Source organism: Prenolepis imparis, unplaced genomic scaffold, assembly GCF_030444845.1.
Source record: "Prenolepis imparis isolate NDT839.2.m4 unplaced genomic scaffold, iyPreImpa1.0 SCAF_11, whole genome shotgun sequence".
Lineage (NCBI taxonomy): Eukaryota > Metazoa > Arthropoda > Insecta > Hymenoptera > Formicidae > Prenolepis > Prenolepis imparis.
The window spans coordinates 12,156,846-12,183,235 of record NW_028141169.1 but is presented as its reverse complement, the minus strand read 5'-3'; the positions used below and the strand labels follow the sequence as shown (position 1 = coordinate 12,183,235).

General features: G+C 36.0%; 3 protein-coding genes across 9 annotated transcripts in view; 2 read left to right on the top strand and 1 right to left on the bottom strand.

Annotated features, from left to right (window-relative positions):
* Cbl (E3 ubiquitin-protein ligase CBL) overlaps positions 1 to 10,274 on the top strand; it is a 44,040-nt gene extending 33,766 nt beyond the window's left edge. The window contains exons 2-8 of one of the 4 annotated variants that reach the window (XM_083050357.1): positions 32 to 178; positions 378 to 650; positions 774 to 996; positions 1,427 to 1,591; positions 5,315 to 5,591; positions 6,593 to 7,294; positions 7,491 to 10,274. In XM_083050357.1, coding sequence (XP_082906483.1) covers positions 32 to 178; positions 378 to 650; positions 774 to 996; positions 1,427 to 1,591; positions 5,315 to 5,591; positions 6,593 to 7,290 — 1,783 coding nt within the window. In that variant the 3' untranslated portion in view covers positions 7,291 to 7,294; positions 7,491 to 10,274. The remainder of the gene's footprint in view (positions 1 to 31; positions 179 to 377; positions 651 to 773; positions 997 to 1,426; positions 1,592 to 5,314; positions 5,592 to 6,592; positions 7,295 to 7,490) is intronic. The other 3 variants (XM_083050360.1, XM_083050358.1, XM_083050361.1) reach the window with 3 other exon arrangements.
* Positions 10,257 to 16,016, bottom strand: Pex6 (peroxisomal biogenesis factor 6). Of its 2 annotated transcripts, none has more exons than XM_083050356.1 (8): positions 15,325 to 16,016; positions 14,639 to 14,684; positions 13,997 to 14,521; positions 13,271 to 13,708; positions 12,594 to 12,820; positions 12,013 to 12,406; positions 11,285 to 11,584; positions 10,257 to 11,102 (listed from the first exon to the last, which is right to left on the bottom strand). In XM_083050356.1, exons 3-8 carry the CDS (start codon positions 14,448 to 14,450, stop codon positions 10,483 to 10,485), a joined length of 2,433 nt encoding a protein of 810 aa, XP_082906482.1. In that variant the 5' UTR covers positions 14,451 to 14,521; positions 14,639 to 14,684; positions 15,325 to 16,016; the 3' UTR covers positions 10,257 to 10,482. The 2 variants fall into 2 exon arrangements, with proteins under 2 accessions (XP_082906482.1, XP_082906481.1); XM_083050355.1 differs by having other exon boundaries at positions 15,717 to 16,016.
* A 132-nt stretch (positions 16,017 to 16,148) lies between these two features.
* On the top strand, positions 16,149 to 25,167 carry LOC145943076 (uncharacterized). Of its 3 annotated transcripts, XM_083050353.1 has the most exons (15): positions 16,149 to 16,385; positions 16,774 to 16,965; positions 17,129 to 17,333; positions 17,406 to 17,602; positions 17,684 to 17,918; positions 18,004 to 18,160; positions 18,241 to 18,466; positions 18,604 to 19,411; positions 19,482 to 20,365; positions 20,451 to 20,629; positions 20,899 to 21,327; positions 21,636 to 21,811; positions 21,889 to 22,136; positions 22,453 to 22,716; positions 23,059 to 25,166. In XM_083050353.1, exons 2-15 carry the CDS (start codon positions 16,826 to 16,828, stop codon positions 23,231 to 23,233), a joined length of 4,323 nt encoding a protein of 1,440 aa, XP_082906479.1. In that variant the 5' UTR covers positions 16,149 to 16,385; positions 16,774 to 16,825; the 3' UTR covers positions 23,234 to 25,166. The 3 variants fall into 3 exon arrangements, with proteins under 3 accessions (XP_082906479.1, XP_082906480.1, XP_082906478.1); XM_083050354.1 differs by having other exon boundaries at positions 16,149 to 16,965; positions 18,607 to 19,411; positions 23,059 to 25,167; XM_083050352.1 differs by having other exon boundaries at positions 16,149 to 16,965.
* The last annotated feature ends 1,223 nt before the right edge of the window (positions 25,168 to 26,390 follow it).

Below are 26,390 nucleotides of genomic sequence, written 5' to 3'. Positions count from 1 at the left end.
CTTTAATTTCTTCGTAATATTTTTTTTTCAGTACGCTGGTACCCTGGAAGGTATTCAGACACGAATTGAATCAAGTGCATCCCATCAGTTCTGGACTGCAAGCGATGGCACTGAAATCCACGATAGATTTGACGTGCAACGATTACATTTCCAACTTTGAATTTGACGTATTTACAAGGTAAATATAAATACGTATGCATATTTTACACACACAAATGATTTATCGTTCGTTTTCTCGATTAGTTCACGCAGAATATTATAATTATATTTAATTATATTTAATTATAACTATTATTATATATTTTATTATATATTATTATTATATTATTTATTATTATTATATATGTATATTAATATATGTTATTGCGACTTTCCAGGCTGTTTCAACCTTGGTCGACCCTCCTACGCAACTGGAAGATTCTGGCTGTGACGCACCCTGGTTACGTGGCCTTCCTCACGTACGACGAAGTGAAGGCACGTTTGCAGAAATATTGCATTACCAAGCCCGGGAGTTATGTATTTCGATTAAGTTGCACTAGGCTAGGACAGTGGGCAATCGGTTACGTCACGTCTGACGGTGATATCCTTCAAACTATACCCCACAACAAGAGCCTCTGCCAGGCGTTGCTGGACGGCTACCGGGAAGGCTTGTGAGTATATCATCTGTCATTCGAATCAGCCCGCCTGATCAGTTTGATCACCTGATCTTTGGGTTCACAAACCCTAGGAAGACCTCAGATACATGATTTTTCAAAGATTCGCTTGATTTCCAGCTACTTATACCCGGACGGCCGGAATATCAACCCGGACTTGACATGGGCGGTGCAACCAACGCCGGAAGAGCATATAAAAGTGACGGCGGAACAGTACGAATTGTACTGCGAGATGGGTAGCACCTTCCAGCTATGCAAAATCTGCGCCGAGCACGACAAGGACGTGAGGATAGAACCGTGCGGACATCTTCTCTGCACTCCATGCCTTACAGCTTGGCAGGTAGTAGTATATAATCTCGCGTCGTCGTTTCGTAGATTTTTTAAAAATTCTACAGTGGAATTTTTATTTCCGCTCAATTTCTTCTTTAAATTATTCACGAGGAAGTCAAATCTTTCGCTTGTCGAGCGAACTATTGAGTTACTCTTAATTAGGGATGAGCTCAAGATTCAATATGTACTTAAAAATCCGAGTAAGAAATAATATTTCATGTATTGTACTTTGAGTCCACCTCGTCCAGGTGTTCGAGTCAACCTATTAGGTTTTTTTTCTTCAAAGAGAGTTCGAAACCTACAAACAAAATTGAACCTACTTGTAAGACACTTAATCCCATCACTGCTCCTAATTCCTTTGTACGGAAATATATAAAGAGACAGGGAGAGGGGAATAGATAGATGTGTATGAAGCTAATGAACGTTTGATTGACTGCTTGCAGGATTCTGAGGGACAGGGTTGTCCGTTTTGCCGAGCTGAGATTAAGGGTACCGAGCAGATCGTCGTAGATCCGTTCGACCCACGAAGAACGCATCGACCTGGGGCGCAATCGGCTACCGCCAGCAATGCATCGACTCCCACGCGGGATCTCGACCCCGACACCGAGGTATCCGACTAGGAATAGCATCTACCTTCATTATTAAATGTGTTCTATGTATAACATCGCTCTCATTCTCGAGAATGCCTCATACATTTCGCACGAGAGCTAGCTCGCAGATACATCGTAATACACGTGTCATTTCGAATTAGAATTTATTATCGTCGTGACTTGTAACATCGTGTATCTCATGGCAGTAAGTAGGTACGCAGTACTAGTATAGTTTCCTCAGACATCTGCACGATATCGGAGAAGTTACTTACGTTGATGATGATCCCGGGACCAAAAGAGGGACCAAATTGCGCAGGAACGTGTCTACAGAGTTTGTTATCCTCTCTCTTTTTTTTTTCTTTTTTTTTTACGTGTTCGCAAGACATACGAAGAGCGATCAGCCTTATCTGTCGCGCATTCTCGCTAACTAACGCACGTTTTCAGATAATTTTTTTTTTTTTAATTTATATTCGCCGCATATAATTTACAAATTTCATCGATTACGCGAGAGTCTCAGGTAAGAATATCAAGACACACGCTTTTCTCACATCTCATTGGAAGCTACGAGGCCCATTTTTTACGCTGTACATTCATTATGCATACGCAGCCCTATAGCTTCCGAGCAATTAGATTAATATCTGAGATACTTGATAAGGCATTATCGGGGCATCGAGAATTTAGATCGTGCTTGTATAACGCGTTAATGTATTATTAGGCGGAGAAATGTATTAGCCATAATATATATATGGGTTCTCGCATCTCTCCAGCCACAAAGTGGGTTCATTACATTACATTCACTTACTGACGCCGCAAAAGTCTTTTTTGGCTCACGAGATTCATAATGCATGTGCATATGCGTTTAAAAGGGTTTTTTTTTTTTTTTTTCTTTTTTTTCCTTTTTTTTCTTTAAGTATGTGCATACGGAAGAATGTTGGTGCCTGAGAATATTTGTATATATTATTTGTGCATACGATTGTATGTAATTCATAGACGATAATATGGAATAGCGCGTGTGGCTTATATTTAAATTAATATATATATACATATGAAGCACAGAGAGAGAAAGAATCCTACGATTCCGCGCAACATTTGTAATTTTCGCCTAAGATTTGAAAAAATTATCTTCTCTACAACCTGTACAAATATTTTAAGTACTATTCAACAGCAAGTGTGCGCGCGTAATTGATGAAATAATTATTATCGCGAATTTGCATATCGAATCGTTCACATAATTTCTCTCACGATTGTGCAAGGATGATCGAGATTTATTCTACTTCAAAACATTCGCTATCGCACTTGCTTACATTTCTCCAAATATTGCGATAACAAATGATTGTTTCATCAGAGAGTGACGTTTATCGAAAGGAAAAGGTAGAAAAAAAGGGTACATATAAACGTTCCGTATTATAAGATTCTTAAATGTAGCACTTTAAGCGTTTACGATAAATAAGAGGAATATATATATATATATATATGTGCGACGAGAGATCAAGTAATGAAACTCGAGAGAGGAGTTTTTTTATGTACGAAATCGAATGTATTGTGTACCTGTAGACACGAATGTAACGTCACGTTGAAACACGTCATCGTCGTTAATTATTTTCTTACATTAAAATATTAATTTATTATTTATTCCGCATAAATACGCTCTCTTGTACCGAGAGAAAAAAAAAGATAAAGCTCAGAGGGTTTCCGATGCTGCTGCGGTTTATTATTATTATTATAATGTTTCATAGACGCGAGAGATAGATACTAATTAATAAAGACACCCTTTCTTTATTAATTAACGCGTTGTATATAATGCATGCGACTAAAAAAATCCAAGTGAGCAATCTCGATAAAGAAAAAAAAACTCTTAGCATGATTCGATATCATAATTTGAAAGTGATTCGCTTACTTTGCTCTCGGATCGTTTAATTAGTTTAATTAGCGATTTGAAGAGGGAAGCGCTTTCGCCCTCGATTGCGTATAAGCAATCCTGACGAATTTTTTTTCTACGATCGCCGAAGAGTAGAAGTCTTACTATTCATTGTAAAATACTAGGGACTTGAGAATAATTTTTTTTTTACAATAAAAATGGTATTGTCATTATTATACACATTCGAGTTACTTTTGTGCACATTGTTGTGTATATTTGCGTACGCACGAGATAGATATATACATATATACATATAATATCCTCCTCTCGCTGAATCTGCTCCTGCGCAGCAGGGAGAATTTATTATTATTATTATTATAATCGTTCGCATGATCGTTTTACTTTTTATTTCATAACGTTATTCTCTCTTCGCACACCCTGGGGTCACATTGCTCTCTACCCGCTGCATGATCCAAAAAAAACTAATCGGTAATATAAATGTCCCGGTCCTGGAAGAAGGGAGTACATAGCACATGCAAGTCCGCAGGTAAGTGGCAGCAACAACATTGCATTATGATCGTCTGTTTTTTTTTTTTTTTACGCTTTTACGCTTTGTAATTATACGCTCATTTTTTGTTTTTAATTAAGTCGGCAATATTAATAATTCGATTTATAATAGATTGGGAGAATATCAACGTCACACTTTGACACTTTTCACTTCATTCATAAAGGATGTGGCGAAATTTTTTTTCTCTCCTCGCAGAGACTTTTTTCATCTCGGATGAAGATGATGACAAGCAATTTCTTGTCATTAAAGTATGTGAAATATTTTGATTTAGTTTGTTTCAGTATCATTTTTGTATTACATGAATTGATAATTGTATAGTTTAACAAAAAAAAATAATTTTTTTCATACATAAAATGAAAGGAAATGATTATTTTTCTTTTTTTTTAATATCAATTTTTTGACACTAGTTTTTTGTTAAATACAATTTCAGCTTTAAAATTTCTCTATCATGTCATAATTTTGAGAAATGCGATTAAATTTTCCCAGTCTAATAGATTCCATATTGAATCATAAATATTTTGTCAATCATAACAATCATAATCTACACAAAATTTTCGAGGCAGCAGACAATTTATAATGACTTTATTCAACCGCAGAAAGTCGCTTTATAAAGAATACTCGTTTTTCCTTTATTGGAAAAATAGAATAAAAATAATTATCAGTTTAAAATTTGTGTGATCGCGATCATTATGCTTGTCCATTCATAATTTTTCATAAATATGTGAAATTATTTAGTATAAAATGTTTAATCTAACTAATCAATTAAAAAAGCTTTATATATATATATTGTATATATAAAATTAATATATATGTAATATAAGTACTATAAAATAAATCGTAGAGATAACATTATAAAAAAAAATATTTTACAAGCAATCAGAAATAATTTATAAACACGAGACTATACCCTCGCGATTTATTTTATTCATGAATTCTATTTTAAATCCTGTTTTTTTCTCTCTGACGCGATCAATTCCAATATACAATTTTTATTCGTCTTATGGCACACAGAATAAACTGTATAATTTTCTGATAATTTTGCGACAGTGGAAAGATCTAAATTTCGTTGCTTTTCGAATTAACAATATTTTGCGCAAAAAAAATTATTATTATTCTCATTATTATTTATCGTATCAGATCGAATTTAGATCATTCCATTCCATATGATAGAGGTAATTAGGATCGTGGATTTTCACGATTCGGCCTTTTCGCGCGTGTGTAAAAAAAACAAAAAAAAACGTAAGTATTCTCTCTAAGTTGTCGGACGGAATTCTGAAAATGTTAATCCGTTCTTTTCCATCGCCGGATGTTTTAGGACATAATGGAGCTGTGCAACGGCAACTGCGGTCTCATGGTGTGCGACGACTCGGACGACGAGGAGGATTCCAGCCCCACGAATTCGCCGCTGCCGCCGCGGAGGATCGTCCCGAGTCCCCCGTTGCCTCCTAGAAGACCCTCGCCGTCGCCCACGTCGAACAATCACCTCAGGAACGGCCGTCACCTGACGGTGCCGAAGGAAAACGCCCCGCCGCCGCCGTCCTCGGTCACCGTGATATTGAACTACACCGACAACACGCAACAAAATAACAAAGGTACGGAACAACAGGCTATAGAAGCGTTTCTCCTTTTCTCTACTTGATTATTCATAGGAGAAACGATATTATGGTTGCCTATTAAAAATTTACAAATGAACTCGTGACACTTTTATATCGCGTGTTGCGACGATTCAATGTTTTGTGCTCTTTGAAGCATTTTTTTACGACAGTAAAAAAGTCTATTAAGTGATAGAATTTTCAATTTATAATTATATAATAATTCAAGACTCTAATGTTGTAATATTACGTATAATATAATATATTATAATATAATAAATTATAATATAATATATTATGTAATATATATTTTGTATAATATATTATATATTTATGATATATAATATATTATCCATAATATTTCTTAATAATATATTATACTATATTTTTATATTATTTTATAATATATATTATATTTAACAAAAATTCGTATTTTTGAAAAAATATAATAATGCGAAATGTTACTACATCTTGCTTTTTAATTAAGTGTCAATTTATTGCAACGTATTAAGTCGAATTCATAAATAAGTTCCATTATACTTAACAAACTAAATTTTTATATTGACAATTATTTACAATAAATGTTAATCTGTTATATATTCTCTATTATTAACTATAAGTTGTTCTCATTTAGATGCAAATTTCTAAATTCTTTCCTCGAAAAATTTTGATTTTGATACAAAAAAAAATTTTATTACAAATTCATTGATCTTATCATCATTATAAACATTTAATAAATTTTGGAGTGACCTGAACAGATGGAAATCTTATTTTTGTAAAAAAACCTCATAATTTCTCCGAAGAAATGCTTCAGTAATTATTATATCTACAGCGGAGAGAGAGAGAGAGAGAGAAAACTTATTTATGAATCAACTCAGTAATGTAATAATAAATAATAAAATAAAATAATATAATAAATAATATACTAACATAAAATAACAATAAATATCGCAATATCAACTTGTCATACGCAGAGATAAGCGTATGTTCCGGATGTCCAGGTTCCCAAATTTTCACGGTGCTTGCAGTTAACACGGAGGCGAGGTACGACATGCTGCATCGCGCCTCCTCGCCGTCGCCGGTGCCGCCGATCCCGCCGATCCCGCCGCCGACGGTGGTGACCAGGAGTCATCCCGGGGGACGTCGTCCTCACGGAAATCACGGGAGCGGGACGCCTCAGCGGCAACCGCAGCCGCCGCCGACGTTGCCGGAGAAGACGTGTCGCGCCAGCGCGACCAGCTCGACGACGATGACCACGACGACTAGTCAAGGACCCAGTAACAACCCCGTCGTGCCGCCGGTGCCACCGCCCCTGTCGGCGCCGAGACCGCCGAAGACCGGTCAGGGCAAGGAGATGACGCCTGGCGTTCGCCAGGATCACCATTATGAGAACACCTTCGTCATCTGCGGCCCGAGTCATCAGATGAAGAACCTGGCGGCGAGCAGGGCCGCCAGTCTCAGGGCGCTGATGATGGCGAGGGACGATCCGGGAGGTAATAACGGTAATGGCGGTGGTGGTAGCGCGATGATCAAGTCCCCGGAGTCGGCAGCGTACGAGAACGTCAACGTCGAGCACATCACGAGACTGACGGCCCTCGGTTTCGCCCAGGACGCCGTCATCAGGGCCCTCGGTATCACCAGGAACGACCTCGAGATGGCGTGTGACATCTTGCACGAGTTTGCCACAAAGTCCTCCTGACCAGGTATAAATCAGTATATAATATCTGCTAAGAATGATGTAGATTTGATCCTTCTGTCAACGAACGGGTGCCTGAGCATCCATACATTGACGAAAGTGTGAAGAATCGTGCGTTGACTGAAGGGTCAAGCAATGTAATACGTCAAGACACTCTTCAATCTTCTGTTATACTTACACATGTGTGATTAATCTGATCGCAGGGTCGGACACCGAGGTCTTATGACCTGCCTTACCCGCCAGACGGTACTTTTGACAGGGAACACGCGCAGACTCGTGCAAGTCCCACCTCTGATGCGTTCGCGGACACATCATCATCATCTTCATCTTCATCATCAGACGTTCTCGCTGCGTCGACGAGGACTCGACTGGACTGCACCGTCGTTTTACACTTCAAGACGAAGGAGAGAAACATCATCAGTCATCTTCGTTGTGGACCCTTCGCGAAATAATACGGCGTTTTGGACGAGTGACCTTCAAATGTCCTTCAGAATGTAAATAAATATAAGCGACGACCGACCAAAGGCGATTTGCGGCTGCCGAAGTATTCCTTCATCAAGATAGAGCCATATTTAGCGAGCAGTAGTATAATAGTATGATATAGTACGTCGTTACATATTTTCCTAATCTAGTACCTCTCACTGGCGTAGTCACTATTATATATATATATATATATATATATATATATATATATTTCGTTCCTCGATATTACTTAAGGATAAGGATAATTAATTAATTGTACATTAATTCGCAAAGAGAAACTCGCTTCTAACGTTAACGCACCATCGGGAAGCGTTCCTCGGAAAAAAAGGATCCCTCTCTCGGTCGTCCGTTTTCTACATTTTGTATATTATACAAGCGTATATCTCACGAAAGAAAGAAGAAGAAGAAAACAACGAACCACGCGGTCTGTTATAATCGCGTCGTTCCGACGTGTTTTAAGAAATTACCACTTGTACGAAGGCAATACGATTCCCTTTCACTTATTTAAGATAATACATCGATTCGCTGGACACTCCTTGCTCACCAAGTATATCCCTTCCATCAAGTACATCATTTTTCATCGATATATTTTTGTAGCACCTTCTGCGCTATAATATTTTAGCAAGTTTATTCAGGAGGAATACGAAGAGTCTCTTTGTACTTTGTTTCGGGAGAAAAATCCAACACATTTTTAAGATTTAAAGCTACTATCCGGGTACCCAAATTGACAGAAGGGATATATGTACACATTATAACGATAGCAACCGAGACCGAAAGTATGTTTTAGAAAAATACCTGGCATCTAATTTTGTAATCCCCATCTCTCTTTCTCTCTTCCCCCCTCTATATATCGTTCTCATCAAATTCTAGTAGTTATTATTATGATATATGTATGTATATCTCTCGCTCTATATTTAATGTACATTATGTAATGTCCTCCATTACATTAGCGTTGCGTGGTCGGGTACAAAACGCAAGAAGAGATATACCTCGGGGAGGATAAAAATAACGATTCAGGTGTATTAAAAGAAAAAATTGTTGATTTACGCACTCTGATGATGATTTCCGATTCTAATTTCTCGGAGAGATTTTATGTTAGACGAGACACACGATACAGCCTAGTTAGATATCACACGCACCTTCGTAGAGATCTGCTGGCACCTTCTAGAGTCTTAGTCCGCGACATTTTCTTTTTTTTGAATTTTTTTTCGATTCGCAGTGACGACCTGTCAGATCAGCCTATTTCACCGAATGTGATACTTATGTACGACTTTCTACATCGCTTATGCTAAGTATCAACATAGAGGAAAGGATAAAGTCGTCGCGCACGAATATCAAGTCTTTACAGCTTTACAAGCGCTACTTCAGGTGCAAAATGTGCGGATCAGCGAATGTGTATGCTTTAATCTTCACAAATAAAGCGTTCATCGCATGATTGTAAACGACAAAATACAACCAAAATGATGAAGAAACGTTTGTCGCGCCGAGTCGAAAGTAGGATATACGTTTATCGGACACGTACATACATAACGAAACGCGTAGCAACGTGCTTTACATTAATTTATGTCCTTAGATGCTCAATAATGCACCGAACCGTTTTGTCCTACGACAAGGACAGACAGATCTGGAAGTTGATTACTACCTCGCGATTATACCAAAGGTATACACGATCCGTGATCGTCCGAATGGTGTGTTTAACTCGCTCTTTGAACCTTCTGTCAATTTCTTTTCATCAATGTATACCCGGGTACTAGCATTATTCTTTCTCCTTATATTTTAGGCTTTTCGAATACAAAGGCTCTTCGTATTTTGTCCGGCACATTTGACATTTAATTGCAAGTTGCTTTAGGCACCCAGGTACACAAGTTCATCGACAGAAGGCTTAATATGCGTTTAAAACACGTGTACATACATAAACAAGACGCGGGCGAATCATCGTGTAACATAATTAATACACTTAGATATGATATAGATTTCTCACTCCCGTGGAATTTCTTTTCTTCCCTTTCCGCGAAAGGGAGAAAGATATATACGCAGCGAAAAAAAAGAATCACTCAGTTTATCCTTTAGAGCAGATTCGAGCGAAGATCATATTAGTGTTTCGAGGGAGAATCCGAAATAGAGATATAATAGAGATATCCGAGATACACGTCCGAGAGATTTTATTCGCTATTCCTATTTTATGCACCTAAAAGCGTCAAACTCCGCCACTCCTGGAAGAATTTTTCAGCACCCTTCGACGAATTTAGCTGTCCTATTTTTCTACATTGTACATTCTGGTCACTGTGTACTGTATAATGGAAAGCGTTCGAGGGTACACCTTATTTGGTGTCGGACAGAAGGACGATGTGTATAGTTGGTATGCAATAATGATACGCGCAGAGTAATATAAATCGAGACGAAAATGATACATGAAGAATGTAGAGACTCCTCCTTCATTTTAATTATTCGCTGTACAAATTATTTTACATACTTCTCGAAATAAAATAACATGTCGTTTATAATATCGCGCGTCTCTTACTTTATTGCGTTTTGGTCTACCCCTACCTCCATAAAAGACAAATCGTTCGAGAAATATGTATAGTATATATACTAGAATTATGATTAACTTTGGCACGAGATAAGGAATTCCTCATCAAATCAGGAAAATGTCTATCACCGCGAATTAACATCCTTGATAAAAATATCTTTTAAACACCCGATTCCCCGGAATTACGTTGACAGCTCCGTCCGCATTCTGTCGTACCTTTCCATCTCTTCTGCGCTAACAGAGGGTATCAGGTCGCGAATAGCGTTCAAGAAGTGTCGCAGTTCTACGACAACGCTATCCTTAACCGTATCTTCCTCTTCGATGCAGAGATCTTTGTTGAGTCTCTTCCTCTCCTGATGCCTCGCAAGAACCTCGCGTACCGCGTTGAGCCACGCGTTGGAGGAAACGGAGTACAAGTCCGCCCCGGTGACGTTGTCAGGTAGTCGGTCCACCACCTGCTCCAGCAATTCTCGTCCTCCGTTCTCCGGTAATTCGAACTTCCGCGTCTGCGCCTGCAAAACGCCGAGCTTGGACGCGCGATCGGAATGAATGCCGACGTAGAGCATCTTGTCGAATCTTCCGGGTCGCAGCAGCGCGGGATCTATGAGGTCGGGTCTATTTGTAGCCCCTATGATGAATATCCCGCCGGACTCGTCGAGGCCGTCCATCTCGGCGAGTAGCTGAGAGACCACCCGGTCCATCACGCCGCCGCTGTCGCCGCTTCTGCCGCGATTCGGCGCCAGGGAGTCCAGCTCGTCGAAGAAAACGATGCAGGGGGCCGCGGAACGCGCTCGTTCGAAAACTGAAACCGGAAGATTAGAATAACTTAGAATAATTCTTTGTTCATTATATATAAAACGTTATTATATAAAATATATGTTAAAATATATTATAATATATAATAAAATATATTATATATAACGTTTATACAACGTATGACATGTTTATTATATAAAATCGTCTTCTCTTTCTAGAACGACGTACTTTGTCTCACGTTCTTCTCACTCTGACCGACATACATGTTCAACACTTCTGGACCTTTGATGGACAGAAAGTGCAGCTGGTATTCCGTCGCCACAGCCTTGGCGAGAAGAGTCTTGCCGGTGCCGGGAGGACCGTATAACAGTAACCCGGACTGTCCGAACCCGAAGGCATTCAACAGTGGCAATTGGATTCTACGAATAATTTCGCGCTTCAAGTCCGCCAAACCGCCTATGTCATCCCAGTGAACTTCCGGTACGCGTGGAACGCCTTGATTATCGGAATACACGGACTGCATGTATTCTGAAAATACATTTATAGTTGCACAAAAAGTGTGTATAGTACAAAAAGTGAGAGATCTTGTTCTTTTATTATATAAAATTAATTTTGAATTTTTAAAATTTTCTGAAAGTATAACAATATATACGTTCGATTTATCTTCTAGAATCTAGATTGAGTTTTAAATTCTGTTAAATATATTTTTCATTGCATAATTTTTAATAAAATTATTTTATAATAAAAACTAAAAAATTAAATTTATTTTATAATAAAATTATATTATAATTATATTAAAATTATATTATTTATAATAAAAATACAAAATTTAATACTCGATCCAGAAGATAAATCGAATTTATTGTATACTTTCAGAAAATTTCAAAAATTCAAAATTTATTGAAGAACGTCACTTTCGCATCACACTTGCTAAATTAATTAAAAAACAATTATACCGTAAGCTCGATCGAAGTGTGTCTGCGTCAAGATGTTAGAATCGCACGATTGCATCAGAAATTTAGCCGCGTGCAACGTCAAAGCCGCCAAATCCGCGAATCTGAAATCCGAGCAAAAACCAGCGACTTTCGATAGATCCGCGGTGGTCGTTAGATTCCTGTCGGCCAGCAACCAGGACATCAGTTCCGCCCGTTTGTCCTGATTCAAGTGCTTGACGCGAATCGTCTCGATAAATATTCGTTGCAGTTCCGGGGGTAAATCGCTCTCGTCCGTACCTGCTACGATGATCAGAGGAAATCTTCGACGTCTGTCAGCGTACAATGTAGTGATCTCCGCCGAAAAAGCGGATATGGTCCTCTCGTCCTTTTGACCCTCGGCGGTCTTGCCGAATTTCTAGAGGACAATAATTAAGATTATTAGAACAATGATTAAAATTGCGATGGGAAGCGCAAAATAATAAATATAATAATAAATAATTAAATATTAATTAAATTAATAAAATATAATAATAAATATAAATGGAATAATAATAATAATAAATATAATCAAATTTTATGTAACTCTCATCTCTTCTACGCACTTGAATATTACTCAGATACAAAATGCACGGTATGCATTGCTGAGCGTTATGCAGTGTTATGCGAAGTTTAGCCTCGGTTTGCGCCGCTGTTAGGGTTTGCACCTCTGCAAAGTCGACACCGACGAAATTCAAGCCCATTTTTCCGGATACGATTCGAACCAATTCGCGTTTGCCACAACCCCGAGGTCCTTTCACGAGAAACATCGGTTTTATGTTCAATTGGACACCTGAAATGATCGATACAGGAGAATAAAAATTCATTCCCAGAGCAATTAGGATTATATATATTGGGTTTATTCATAAATAAGTTCCGTTTTACTTAATAAACTGAATTTTTAGATTTAAAATTTATTTGCAATTTTTAATCTGTTATATATTCTCCATTATTATGTACAATTTGTTCCTATTTATATTATTTCTATAGATAGTAATTTATTAATTTATTAATTTTTTAATTTATTAATTTCCTTGAAGAATTTTGAAGGTTTTTGCAAAAAAGTTTTTTTTTTACAAATTCATCAATCTTAGCATCATTATGAACATTTTTTGAATTTTGAAGTGACCTGAACTGATAAAAAAGTAATTATCTATAGAAGAGAATCGAACTTATTTACAAATCAACTCAAAATATATCTAAATATAATCTATCTCTTAAATGAGCGTTAATTATTCCTCACTCTTTTTCAGGAACGGCGTGACACAGGATATTAAATGTTCCAAGGCTTCCGTCCAAGCTGACGGATATCTGACGCTTCCAGGATCTTTGGGAAATGCGGAAAAATGCTTCCGCGGTATATAATCGTGGACCCGCGGTTCCTGGATCAGCGTCGACTCTCCTCGCACGACGTAACAGCTATTAACGCTATCGCTATCCACTTTCAAGGATTTAACTGTGAAGTACATCGTGCAAATCGCCGACGATCCGGACGAGTAAAATCGATTTTGAGCGTATTCCCAGGCGTCCATCCTAAACACGTCATTTACACATAAATATCGAGGCCGTGAAAAATAATTCTCCAGCATGGAATCCACCATTTCGACGGCGCAATCGTATGGATTGGCGATTAAGGATATCTTCGCCTCGCTCGCGAATTCGACTATATCCTCCAATGGCACTAAAAATAAATTTTCAATTTGATTTTTTTTTATTATAGCAATATTCGATAATATTCATCAATAAATCGGTTATGATGTAAATTTAGAAAATCGTGGAAAAATTATGCAGTTTTATATTTTAAAATAATATATAATATAATTAATAAATAACATATATAATTAATATATATAATAAATAATATATATTATTTATAATATATAATTAAATTATAATTTGTCGATAACCTGATGTATTCTGAAATTTGCATTTAAAATATGCGTCTAATAAAAAAAATGTAAATACTTACATATAAAACACGATTCGTCCAACTTTTCGGAGCGAAGAGCGTTTTGCAAATTGTGTCGCATCGTTTCGTTGATTAGAATAGTGTTTTCATCAACATCGGATGCGGATACGATCATTAATTTGTATCTCGCCAATGAAGTCATCGAGCACACGTGAAACCAGGAACTTTGCGATTCCTTCGAAAATCGTATATTCGCTAATGCACAGGAATCCAAATCGATGTATTCATTTTGTGTATCTTCCAGATTATTTAGCATTTGTTTAAGGGCCACATCTGATAACGTGATCCAGCGAAATTTTTGTCGAAACATCCTTTGCAATCTACGATACAGATATTCCAGGAAGGCGTAACTCAGCACGTAACGAGGATCTTGTCGCATCAAGGTAGTTATTCCTCTTAGAATCTTTTTGTGAAGCAGCAGAGTAGAAAGCATTCTCTGACATGTCATATACATAATTTATACGGAATTCTTTATATCAGCTTTACAGGTCGCACCTTTTATTATGTTGATAAAATACATCGAATCTGAAAAAAGAGGAAAAGATTGATAATTATAGCAATTTGCAAAAATATTGGTTTTCTTTCTTGCTTCTTACGAAAGATTTTCTCTTTTTCTTAATTTTTCGAATTTTAAATACTTACATTCAATTTTACAATGTGTCTTTTATTATAATAAAATATATCGGACCTGAAAAAAAGAGAAAAAAGATTGAAAATTTAGCAATTTGCACAAACTTATTTTTAACAATTATTTTTGTTTGCGATTTCTGTGAAAGAAGCTGAAAGAATAATTATTATTTGTAAACAATATATTAATCTTGATCTTCTTCCAGAAATAATTTCTATATGGAAGAAGATGAAAGAACAATTATTATTTTTTAATAATAATTATTATTAATGAAAGAACAATTTATTATATAAATAATTTTAATTAATTAAATTATTAATTATTATATCAATAATAATTATTTAATATTATTTTCTTTCATTTGTTAAAAAATACACATTCGCAAAATGCATGTTTTTAAATCGCAAAATATGTGTAAATTTAATTTTAAATTCTCTTAATTAATCTTTATCTTTTGCCAGAATTATATATATGCACAGCATCCTCAATTCTTCCTTATACTTTCGCAATTATTGCGAAAATATAAAGAGGAATTATAGAGAATGTGACATTGGATTTTAAATAAAATATTTCAAGAAATTTATCTCGAATATGCAAACATGTAGCATTTTATGTATATTTTTTTCTCTCTCTTTTCCTCTCTTTTCATTGGACAAAATTATAATATTTAAAAATGACAATTTTATTTCGAAAAACTTACGCATTATATATTCGCTTCTCGATTTTCCGAATCGATCGAATAAACGATGATATCAAAGATAATCATGGAGGTTATGTTTAACCTTCCTGTCAATGCATAATTTTTCAAGTTTCAAGTATGAGCCCGTTCATTGACGGTTAAAGCGCGCTATCGTTAGTTTCACAATCGCGTGAGAGAGAAAGAGACAGAGATAGAGAGAAAGAGACAGAGATACAGAGAAAGAGAGCGAAATACAGAAAGTTTTGAAAATAGACTTGGAGAAAATTCTCCGGCACAAATCTCCACCTCTCGATACTCATCAAAGATACATATTTCACGCGTTCTTACGACAGAATAATAACGAACAGAGAATCATAGAAAGAAACAGAGATTTTCCTTTTTTTTTTACTCACATCCGCGTCATCGAAAGCGCGAGGTTGAGCGTCACTGAACAATGTACCCAATTTTGGCCTGCGATCTTCCTCGACCGAGGTTACTATAGGAACAGTAGCTTCGCGTGGGAGAGACTCGTCATCCTCCTCGCGAGAGAAAGAAAGAGAGAGAGAGAGAGAGAGAGAGAGAGAGAGAGAGAGAGAGAGAGAGAGAGAGAAACAGAGAGAGAGAGAGAGAGAGAGAGAGAGAGAGAGAGAGAGAGAGAGAGATCGCGAGCGGCGAACAGCTGTGCGGTAAATTTCACCTGTCAAACGATCTGTCAAAATCTCGCGCTCGCGACTAACTCGCGACTAACTTGACACCTCGCGGCTTTCTGGCTCTCCGCGATCTTCGTCTACGCGTAATCGATCTCGAGAGGGGCTCGATCGAGATTCCGCCACTTGCCGGCGTGACGTAGCGAAAGGAAGGGGGGGGGAGAAAGAGAGAGAGAAGACAGTTAAAACCGTTGGTGGCAGCCGTTTATTAATGCGCGAGTAACCCTAACCTAATCCCACGCGATAGCGTCCTTATTGCTGGTTTTTCTCAAAGGGGACGGGGAAGTCTCCGTTCCCGAGTTTAAAGCTTCGGCTGCGTGGGGTGGCGCGGGGGGAAATTTTTTGTACGATATTATGCGAGGCCCCGTAAGCTCGGTAAGCTCGGCGAGGTGTTGAGTTTGACGAGAGAGAGAGAGAGAGAGAGAGAGAGAGAGAGTGTCCGAGAGTTCGTTCTCGTCGTCTAGTACTAGCGTGCGTGTGTGCATGTGTGAGGGTGTCGTCGACGAGTCTCTCTTATACCTGGTGCGAACCTCGAGAAAATATCTACGCGATGCTTGTACATAATCGTTCACGTATCTTCTCGTATCCAGGTCGCGCCGCCCCGAATTGACAGCAGTAGACGACTCTGGTCGCTCTAGATCTGGGGTGGAGAAAAGGATGTTTACATTTTTATACGTGTACAATCGTATGATCGACTGGGATGCCGCTGAATATTCCCTGCTACTGTTTGCGTTAATCGTGGAACTTTTTGTTGTTTTGTCAGTTTATAAGGAAGTCTCTGAGATAAACGCCAGGCATCAGAGTCAGTGATCGTCATGGATCCCGCGACGGTGATCTCCCTCTGCAAGGAAAATATCCAGCCCCTTAGGTACGGCAGGAATGCCACGCAGCTGGGGACTGCGTTGAGGGCCCAGGAGGACGCTGACGCCCAGCAGGTGTTGCTACAGGAGAAACAGTGAGTGGCCTGAAAAAGGAAGGAGTTGCTTAAAATTACAAAAAAGTTTCCAGCGACACTTGTATATGATTATTATAGCTCTCTCCTTTGTAGAAATTAGTGCGAGAAGAAATATACCTGGGTTCCGTATGAATTATTGACAGCGATTTGTATTTTTATGCAGAATGTATGAGGATGCGATCAAGAACTACGAGGGGGACGATCCTCTGGAGAATTGGTACGAGTATATCCTCTGGATGGAGCAGAGTTATCCGAAAAGCGGCCACGAATCGCATATCGGGAGACTCTTGCAGCAGTGTCTGGCGATATTTGAGAAGGAGGACAAGTATCATCAGGATCGTAGATACATACGTTTGTGGATTAATTATGTGAGCATCTATATACGTATTATATATTATTTTGTACAGCTGTGTATATTAATTCTAAGTTTTTAATTTCAGATAAGTATGCAGAAAAATCCGTTAGAGTTGTACCAGTTGCTGCATAGCAATGGCATCGGCACCGGAGTGGCTGACATGTACAGGGCCTGGGCCTTCGAACTGGAGCAGATCGAGGATGACAAGCGAGCGGATGAGGTTTACTTACTCGGACTGTCCGTTCGTGCAGAGCCGTACGACGAATTGAGTCACGCTCATCAGTACGGATCGAGTCCTTTTTTTCACGTAATAAATTATATCCTGTGGTAGGATAATAACACTTACTCTCGCTCCTTCCGCAGAAATTTTCAATTTGCTGTGGCGCGCAAGACACTCGGTCGTATCGAGGAGAGAAACGATGTTTCGTTGTTCGAGCAACGTCAGGCCTTCAGTTCGTTGAGAGCGATAATGGCTGGTAAAAGAGTCGGCAGCGTACGAACGGGTCACCGTGTGCGCGATTACTATCCTGGCATCGTGCCCCAAATTTCAACTTCTGCGCAGAATGCGAAGCCCAATTCCAAAATACAAATCTATCAAGTGAATCCATATCCATTGATAATAGCTGTGTAATTTGCATGTGTTTTTAAATGTAAATTATGTGTAATAAAATATTATGTAACAGGATGACATACCTGGAGAGATGAAGGGCTTTAGCATACTGGATCATGTGCCTATAGAGGATTCGGTACACAAAGAGAATACCATCAAGCCTGGACCGTGGAATAGCGGAAGCAAGAGAGGTCCCTTGATAGCTCCTACTGTAAAAGCAGGTTTCAAGAGTAAGTATGAGAATAAAATATATCAAATATTAGAAATAAATTATTGCAGAAGATCAAAATTTGTCTCTTTACGTTTTTAGTTCACGAAGATCAGAGCGGCGATGCCGACATGGAGAAAATTAGATTATTCCCAAATCATGTAGCTTTCTGCGATGGCACTAAATGTCATGACAGGGTGCCGGTATATGTAGCAGATCCGATAGATCCAAATATTGTACAGAAACCGCATTATCCCAAAGAGCTAGTCTATGCTGATAATGTTGATCGTAGTATGGAGGAGATTAGGGCACAACTTTATTTCGAAAGGTATTGCTGTAAAAAGAAATTAAATGAAAATTACTTATGTATATTTATGAAAATATATATTATTATATATATATATATTATCATCACATAGTATATCGCTAATTAATGCACATAATAATTATACATTTTTTGCGCAGAAGGGCACAACTTTTGGAGAATAATAAGCATGAAATGTCCATGGTTTGTTTACGCGAGACCAGTGGTGAATCTCAATCTCAGCTGAACAATTACGAGAACATGTATCATTTACAAGAGATAGAGGAGCAGAAGCTCAATCAGCAGAGAAGGGAGGCTGAGATCAGGCAGAGACTCCAGGCCGAGCAACAGGAATTGCAGAGGCAGCAGTATGAAGTTGAGAATCAGGTTTTAGAGACGCAACGACAACAGGAAGCCGAACGAAGAGAGTTGGAGAGGCTAGAGGCGGAAAGACTCGAGGCGGAGAGACTCGAGGCGGAGAGACTCGAGGCGGAGAGACTCGCAGAGGCGCAGAGAATAGAAGCGGAATTAAATACGCAGCGAAAATTACAAACGTCGAATCAGTTTATGCATCAACATACTCATACTTCGTCTCTGACCGCCGACCCCGAGGAGCATTTGCTCGGGCAGAGTCTTACCGTGAACACGAAAGAAGCTATTTCGATGGTGCAGGGTTTGTGGCAACAATCCCCGGACACGAGCTTGCGCTTTCGTGGCCACCCAGTGGCACCTAGAATAGTGGATATAAGAAATAAATTGCCCTTTGATATACACATGGATGGCTCTATGACCCAACACGCGATGTCTAATAATAAGCCTCATCATCAGGGATACAACATGCAGGTTTATAATGATCAAGAGAACCATCATCATAGTTATCATGCGCAGCATCATAGTTACTCGGGTCAGGAACAACAAACTGGATACGGAAATCATAGTTTGCAAAACAGTTATCATTATCAGATGCAGGTAAATAGCAAATAATTTAAAATTATGAAATATTTAAAATCTTTAAGCAATAAAATCTTGTTGATTACAGCAACATCATGATCAACAGTCCCAGCACCATCCTCGACAACATCATCAGCAGCAGCATCAGCAGCAGCAGCATCATCAGCAGCAGCAGCAGCATCATCAGCAGCAGCATCATCAGCAGCAGCAACATCATCAGCAGCAGCATCACCATCAGCAGCAGCATCATCAGCAGCAACATCATCAGCAGCAGCAGCATCAGATGATTCCATCGCATCAGCAAATGCACACTGTACATCATCAGTCTCTCTCTCATCCGCAGCATTTGCAATCGCCCCACGGTCAAATGCCTCATCATCAGCCACACATTCATCATCACCAGTCTCCGCACAACCAGCATATCTTGCATTCTCAGCAGCCGCAGCACATGCATCAACATATGCAGCATATGCAGCATCCCGTTTACGGCAACATGTTGCCACCCACCGATATCAGCTATCAACAATACTCTACTACGTCAATGGAAGCTCCTACTATGCTACAACAGAGTATAGAGCCACAGAAGCAATTACATTTCTCGCCATATAATGATCCGGACATCGAAACGAGCAAACCGTACAGGATGCCGCCCGAGTTACCGTATATCAAGTCGCCCGGGATGAATCGTAAGGACATCAAGTATCTTGAGAGCGCGGAGGACAAGGAGAACGCTATCGTCGTGGACTATAACGGTCCGCTCGAGGAAAATATGGTGCCCAAATTGGATGAGAATAGTATTTATATCGACGAAAGTCTAGGTATAGCTCCCCTTTCGAACGTCAACGAGACGTGTTACACGGAGGCCTTTAACACGCACTTAACAAGTTCCACGCCGATGACCAATCACTTCAAGCCATCCTACAGAATGAAGGATGATCTGCAGTTTGCGAGTCAGAATACCGTGTCCCAACCGTACGTATCAGTCTGCTTTTAACTTTTTTTTGGACACGTTGAAAACACATTTACACTTTACTTAAACTTTATTTATCTTCAACAGAGTTGCAGAAGTACCTACTGCGGAAGCTGATGACAAATTGAGCGTAATATTGGAGTCCACACGAGAATACGTTTCAAGTAGTTCGGGTAGCACTAATTATACTAAAACTACTACTGGATTGGCTTTTGGATTAACGAGAGAAGATATGGCCCCTATCAAGGAACAGTCTGTGGACACAAGTATGTCTGCATATTATTCTTGTTCTTATATGTCATAAGCACATATATTATTTTTATATATTATATTTTTTATGATTTAATATTGGATGATTGCAAAAGTTCGTTCCCGATTTGAAGTTATTAATCCATCTATGCAAATCGGGCACGAACTTTTGCAATCATCTAATACATATAAATTTCGATTTTTTTTTTTTAAATTACGATTAGTCACTAAACACGAGTTCTTGCTCTCATCAAGAAAAAAATTAAAATTCTTCTTCTTATCAAAGTTGTAGAGGAGGAATCGAACGAGGCTTCTCTTTTGTCTACGAACCAACCTTACGAGCAAAAGCTGCGTGCACAAATTCAAGCTGTGCACGCTCAAAGTCCGCGCACAGTACAACGAAATGTTGATCAAATAACATCTGAGATACAGAATAACTGCGACTTGAGGAAGTCTATAAATTTGCAATTCAACAATGAAGAGGAAAAGTCAGAGAAAGTCGATACCATGGATTGCGAGGAACACGAACCTATGGAACAAATGGAAGAGGAACTTTTCCAGCTCCCTTCGAAAGATTTAAATCCATTTGACAAGAACTTGATAGCTGGCCTATTGAAGAAAATTAAATTTCCACAACTCCAGCATGCGGATGGATATTCAAGAATAGATGTCAATCTAAATAATAAGCTCGTGCCTTCTACCATGATTACGCTTGGTTGGTATTCAACTTGGACATCACGATTAAAAGATTTTTATGTGTCATCGAAATATATTTAATGGAAAGTTATTTGTTTTATTATAAATTAAATAAATTTAATTTTAAATTTAAATTTAAAATAATAAAACAATAGCATTAATAAAACAAATAACTTTCCATTAAATATATTTCATCGATGATACATAAAATTATTTAATTAAAAATTTAAATAAATTTAAATTTTATTATAAATTAAATAAATTTAATTTATAATCAAACAAATAACTTTCCTCTTCTCATATTTACGTTCTTCTTCGATTGCGCAGGCACAGAAGCGTATGATTTGGAAAAGTGCCTTGGGAAAGGAATGTACGGGACAGTCTTTAAAGCAGTCAATTTGCAGACAGGTGAAACCATCGCCCTTAAAACGCAAAGACCCGCTTGGATCTGGGAATTTTATATCGTACGAGAGATAAAAGCGCGTCTTACAAATCCACATATGGTAAACATATACGCATCTCTTATTGTGACAATATTACACCTGTGAATTTATAATTATACACGCTTATATTCTTTCAGCTACGCGGTTTTATGGATGTAACAATGGCATATGTGGCTAATAATGGAAGCGTACTAGTTTCCGAATATTCCAAATTTGGAACATTATTAGCGGTGACGAATCAGATAAAAATCGCCACTGGGAAGCCTTTGATGGAAACCGTAGCTATTTTCTTCACAATCGAGATGCTTCAAATCGTGGAGTACTTACATAAATGCCAAATAATACATGGAGATATAAAGCCAGATAATTTTTTATTAATGCGACCGTTAGTATCATCTTATCGTTACTTTTTCTTTTATTGAAGATAAACTATGAAGCCATCAACTACCTAATACATACGTACAATTTTCATTTTCAATAGTTTACGCAAGATTACGTAAAATATGAGATAACATTATATTTCGTTAAAGAAGAAAGTTTCATTACTTAATAGTAAAATATAAGAATAGAGAGATTATAAATAGAATATAAATACATAAGTAGATAATAAGATACAAGATAGATAGATACAAGATTTATCCTTCAATTATTATGTGTGAACATATTTAAACTGTTTTTAATATATTTATAATCATCGACAGACCTACGCAAGATGTAAGGCCAACAATACAGTTGATAGATTTCGGATGCAGTATAGATATGAAATTGTTGCCGGAAGATATAACGTTCACGCATGTGATAAAAACGGAAGACTTTACCTGTATCGAGATGCAAACTGGAAAACCCTGGACATATCAGACTGATTTATATTGTCTAGCGGCGACCAGTCATTGTTTGCTATTTGGCAATTACATGAAAGTATCTAACATAGGCGGCCGTTGGTTTATTGCCTCGAAATTACCAAGGTATATAAATAATAACAAGTATAATTATATTGCACAATTGTAAGAATCACGCTCATTATTTTCAAGGGATTTTAATTGTTTCTTTTTTTATTATTATAGTAATAATTTCATTTTAGAATAATTTTATTATTATATATTTTTTATTATATATATTTTATTATATTTTTTTTATTTTATTATATCTTTTATTATTGTTATATTTTATATTTTTTTATTATTATCTATATTTATATATTTTTATTATATATTTTGTATTATACTATATTATATTTTTTATTGTATTTATATATTTTTATTATTTTATTATATTATATTTTATTATTATATTTTTTATTATTACAGGTACGCTAAAAAGGCTGCTTGGGAACCATTTTTCACGGAGCTATTAAATATCGAGTCTTGCGAGAAAATGCCCGATCTGGCAAAGTTGAGGAATAACATGGAGGAAACGCTGGCGCGGATGCCGGAGGCGCAGGCGAAATTTCGAACTTTCGTCAACATCCTGAACAAACGATAACGCTTGCTATATCTGACGATTTGTATCAACGTGTGCATATATTTAGTGAAGAACCATAATGTAATAATAAGAGACATTAATGTTATTGTGCTATTTATTATAAAAAAGTTAATACTACAGTGATAAAAAAAAAAATTATATATGTATCTACACAGTTATAATTATACACGAAATGCACCTTACGGCCTGCTTCGTGGAGGCTTTACCGATATATTCGTGTCGCTTGCACATAATCAACGTTATTAAGGACCACTGTTGCGAGAAAAGTCTGACCCTTCACAAATGTTTCGGAAACACGAGGTATGCGAGAATTTATATGACGAGGAGATTTTTTGGAAAAAATGTATCTTGTTATCTCCCACAATATCGTATGAGCTGCATAATACTTGTATAATACAATTCGACGCGTCAATCTTATTTAAAAAGAAAAAACAAAAACGAATTTGTAAAGATAAATAGTACAATATGAGTGTGATGTGGTATTTCGATCATTCAACTTTGCAAGATAACATGCGAAAGTACATGTGTACCGAAAATGTATCTGATTGCCAGAGTACCTTGTATAGATAATTAAAATGTATATGTGTAATTCTTGTATATTTGAAAACTGAACAAAAACTGACTTTGATCTTTCGAGATAAAATTCTGTTGCAATTAATGTCGAGACGGATATCTCGTTTCGTTTCTTTAAATATTCTCTTTCCAAAGTGTACGAGAATATATTGCGTAAACAACGTTAATCGATTATTTCAGACGATTCTTCTCCCTTTCATTCACTTTTAGTTTTATGTAAAAAAAGCAATGTATTATCTATATTATCTAAAGCGATGCCAATTTTTTTCATCTGAATATGTGCAGGCTTGTTTTCGAATGTCCACTAAACAGGCCTTTTTATGTACTATACTTTTTATAAGTTAGATTCTATATATATATATAAATATATGCGCGACACGAACAACATGGAAATTTCCAATTTGTGTGTTCCAATAGATTTTATAAAGATGTACAAGGACTTTGGGTTGTCTAAATAAAAATATGAATTGTGTATTTACACATATCGCTATATAGGATATGTTAAATCATATATATATTGTGTATATATATATATATATATATATATATAATCTCTCGACAACCTATCGTTCTTGGAAATTTTATGGAAATTTATAAGAATATGCCTTATCTCTTACTTTAATGCAACATAAAAACAACTTTCAGAGCCCGTACAAAGCTTTAAAATATAAAAAAACAGTTGACATTGTAAAATACATTTATTAAAATCAATAACTTCAAAATATTAATATCCTGATTTATCTTTGATCGCAAAAACTGTATATTACAATGTTATAATCTGTATCTGCTATCTTATAAAATCATACATTTATAACTTTATATATATATATATAAAATTATAAATATATATAATTATGTATATATAAAATTATAATTATACAGGATGTAATTGAAAAAACATATATGTAATACACCATCAAATTCTCTGACCAGTTTGGAGGCGATTTTGCAGTGAAAATGTTGAGACACCAATAAAATTGAAAAAAAAGCTTTTCGCAAACTAAACTTTGTAAAGTTAAAATATTAACAAAACTACATTTTCAATTAATTTTATGTAGAGTTTATTTTAATAGAATTTTAATTTAAGTTACAAAAATACATGATGGCAAAAATTGAAAACAATCAAAATGATGATCTTCCTCAACATTTTCGCTGAGGAAAATTCCAAATTGACCAAAGAATCTCTTTGATAGTGTGCTTTATATATGTTTTTTTCAGTTACACCCTGTATATATAGTAAATTATAATTATATATATACATATATATAATTATAATTTACTTTATATATAATTATAAATTTATATATATATATATATATATATATATATATAAAATTTGCGAAATTTCCAGTATTATACAAAGATCCCTGTTATTCAACAAATTACTATTAATATAACGTTCTCTTTAATAAAAAAATAAGTGATTTTGAGAGCGAATACAAAGATCATTATTACTTTATTCATTACGTTTAATGTTTTTTTTTTATTTGTTCAAATAATATTCTCGAGTTTTTAATATGTGATTAAACACAATTTTTATTTATATCTAAAGTAGCTTATTTCAAAATATCTATTTCTAAATGTAATATTTGAATTGACCACTTGTGATCACACATGATATTACTTACAAAATTATAACAAAAACCAAAAAACTGAATTATTTTTTAATGATTATTTTGTAAGTCAAGGAATTTTTTGTATAAAAGTTTAGAATTAATTATTTTTATTGTCTTTGTAAATCAAAAATATATTTAAACATACTTTATTACATCATCCACACTGCAAAATATATCTGGTAGATATATCTAAATACTAGAATATTAGATTGCGTAGCACTACTGAAATGTCACTCATAGATATTCTGAAAGATATCTATCTGATTTTAAAAAGTCATAATTATTTAATTTAAGATATGTATTTGATTCTGTATCAAATTTTAGATATCAATTTTATTAAAATTAGAGATTTTGTATGTGCAATATTGCAGAATAGAACGTGTGATTAGATATTATATAAAATATATTTTTCAAAATAAATGATTTAATAAAAATTAATTTATAAAACAATATATATAAAGAAAATTGAAATTTTATACAATAGAAATAAAGCATATCAATATGTTCTAATTTATATGACATACATTCATATGACTATATAAAGCTTAAACAGGCCTAAATGCTGTTATATGACTACTTTATTACAGGCTATATATGCTTTAATTATTTTTATAGTATTATTATAAATTTATATTTATCTTTTTTGTCTAAATAAATTTAATAATTTATTTTTTTTCTTTGAAATAATTTTTCAAAGAAGAATTAAGTATAATAAGTAAAAAACATAATAAATATATATAATAAAGATATTCAAAGATAACATCAATTTACGGATGAAATATGATACTAATTCAAGTCTCATTGTCAGATATATTTTGTTGCATGATGAAGAATTCAAAATCATTGAGTTACAAGAATCCATGATCCAAAAGAGAATGAATAAAAAAAATTTTACTAATAATGATCAAAAATAATATAGATTCCAGATTAAAATTATTCTGCGATATCAATGAAATCTTTACTCACAC

Excerpts from the sequence above, each read along its gene's own strand:
- Pex6 (XM_083050356.1), bottom strand. The coding sequence starts at position 14,450 with ATGTATATGACATGTCAGAGAATGCTTTCTACTCTGCTGCTTCACAAA. Across the intron at positions 12,407-12,593 it reads TGTATCTGAGTAATATTCAA|AAATTCGGCAAGACCGCCGA; the intron begins GTGCGTAGAAGA and ends ATTGTCCTCTAG. Across the intron at positions 11,585-12,012 it reads ACACTTCGATCGAGCTTACG|AATACATGCAGTCCGTGTAT; the intron begins GTATAATTGTTT and ends ATGTATTTTCAG.
- LOC145943076 (XM_083050353.1), top strand. The coding sequence starts at position 16,826 with ATGGATCCCGCGACGGTGATCTCCCTCTGCAAGGAAAATATCCAGCCC. Across the intron at positions 21,812-21,888 it reads GTCTTACAAATCCACATATG|CTACGCGGTTTTATGGATGT; the intron begins GTAAACATATAC and ends ATATTCTTTCAG. Across the intron at positions 22,137-22,452 it reads AATTTTTTATTAATGCGACC|ACCTACGCAAGATGTAAGGC; the intron begins GTTAGTATCATC and ends AATCATCGACAG.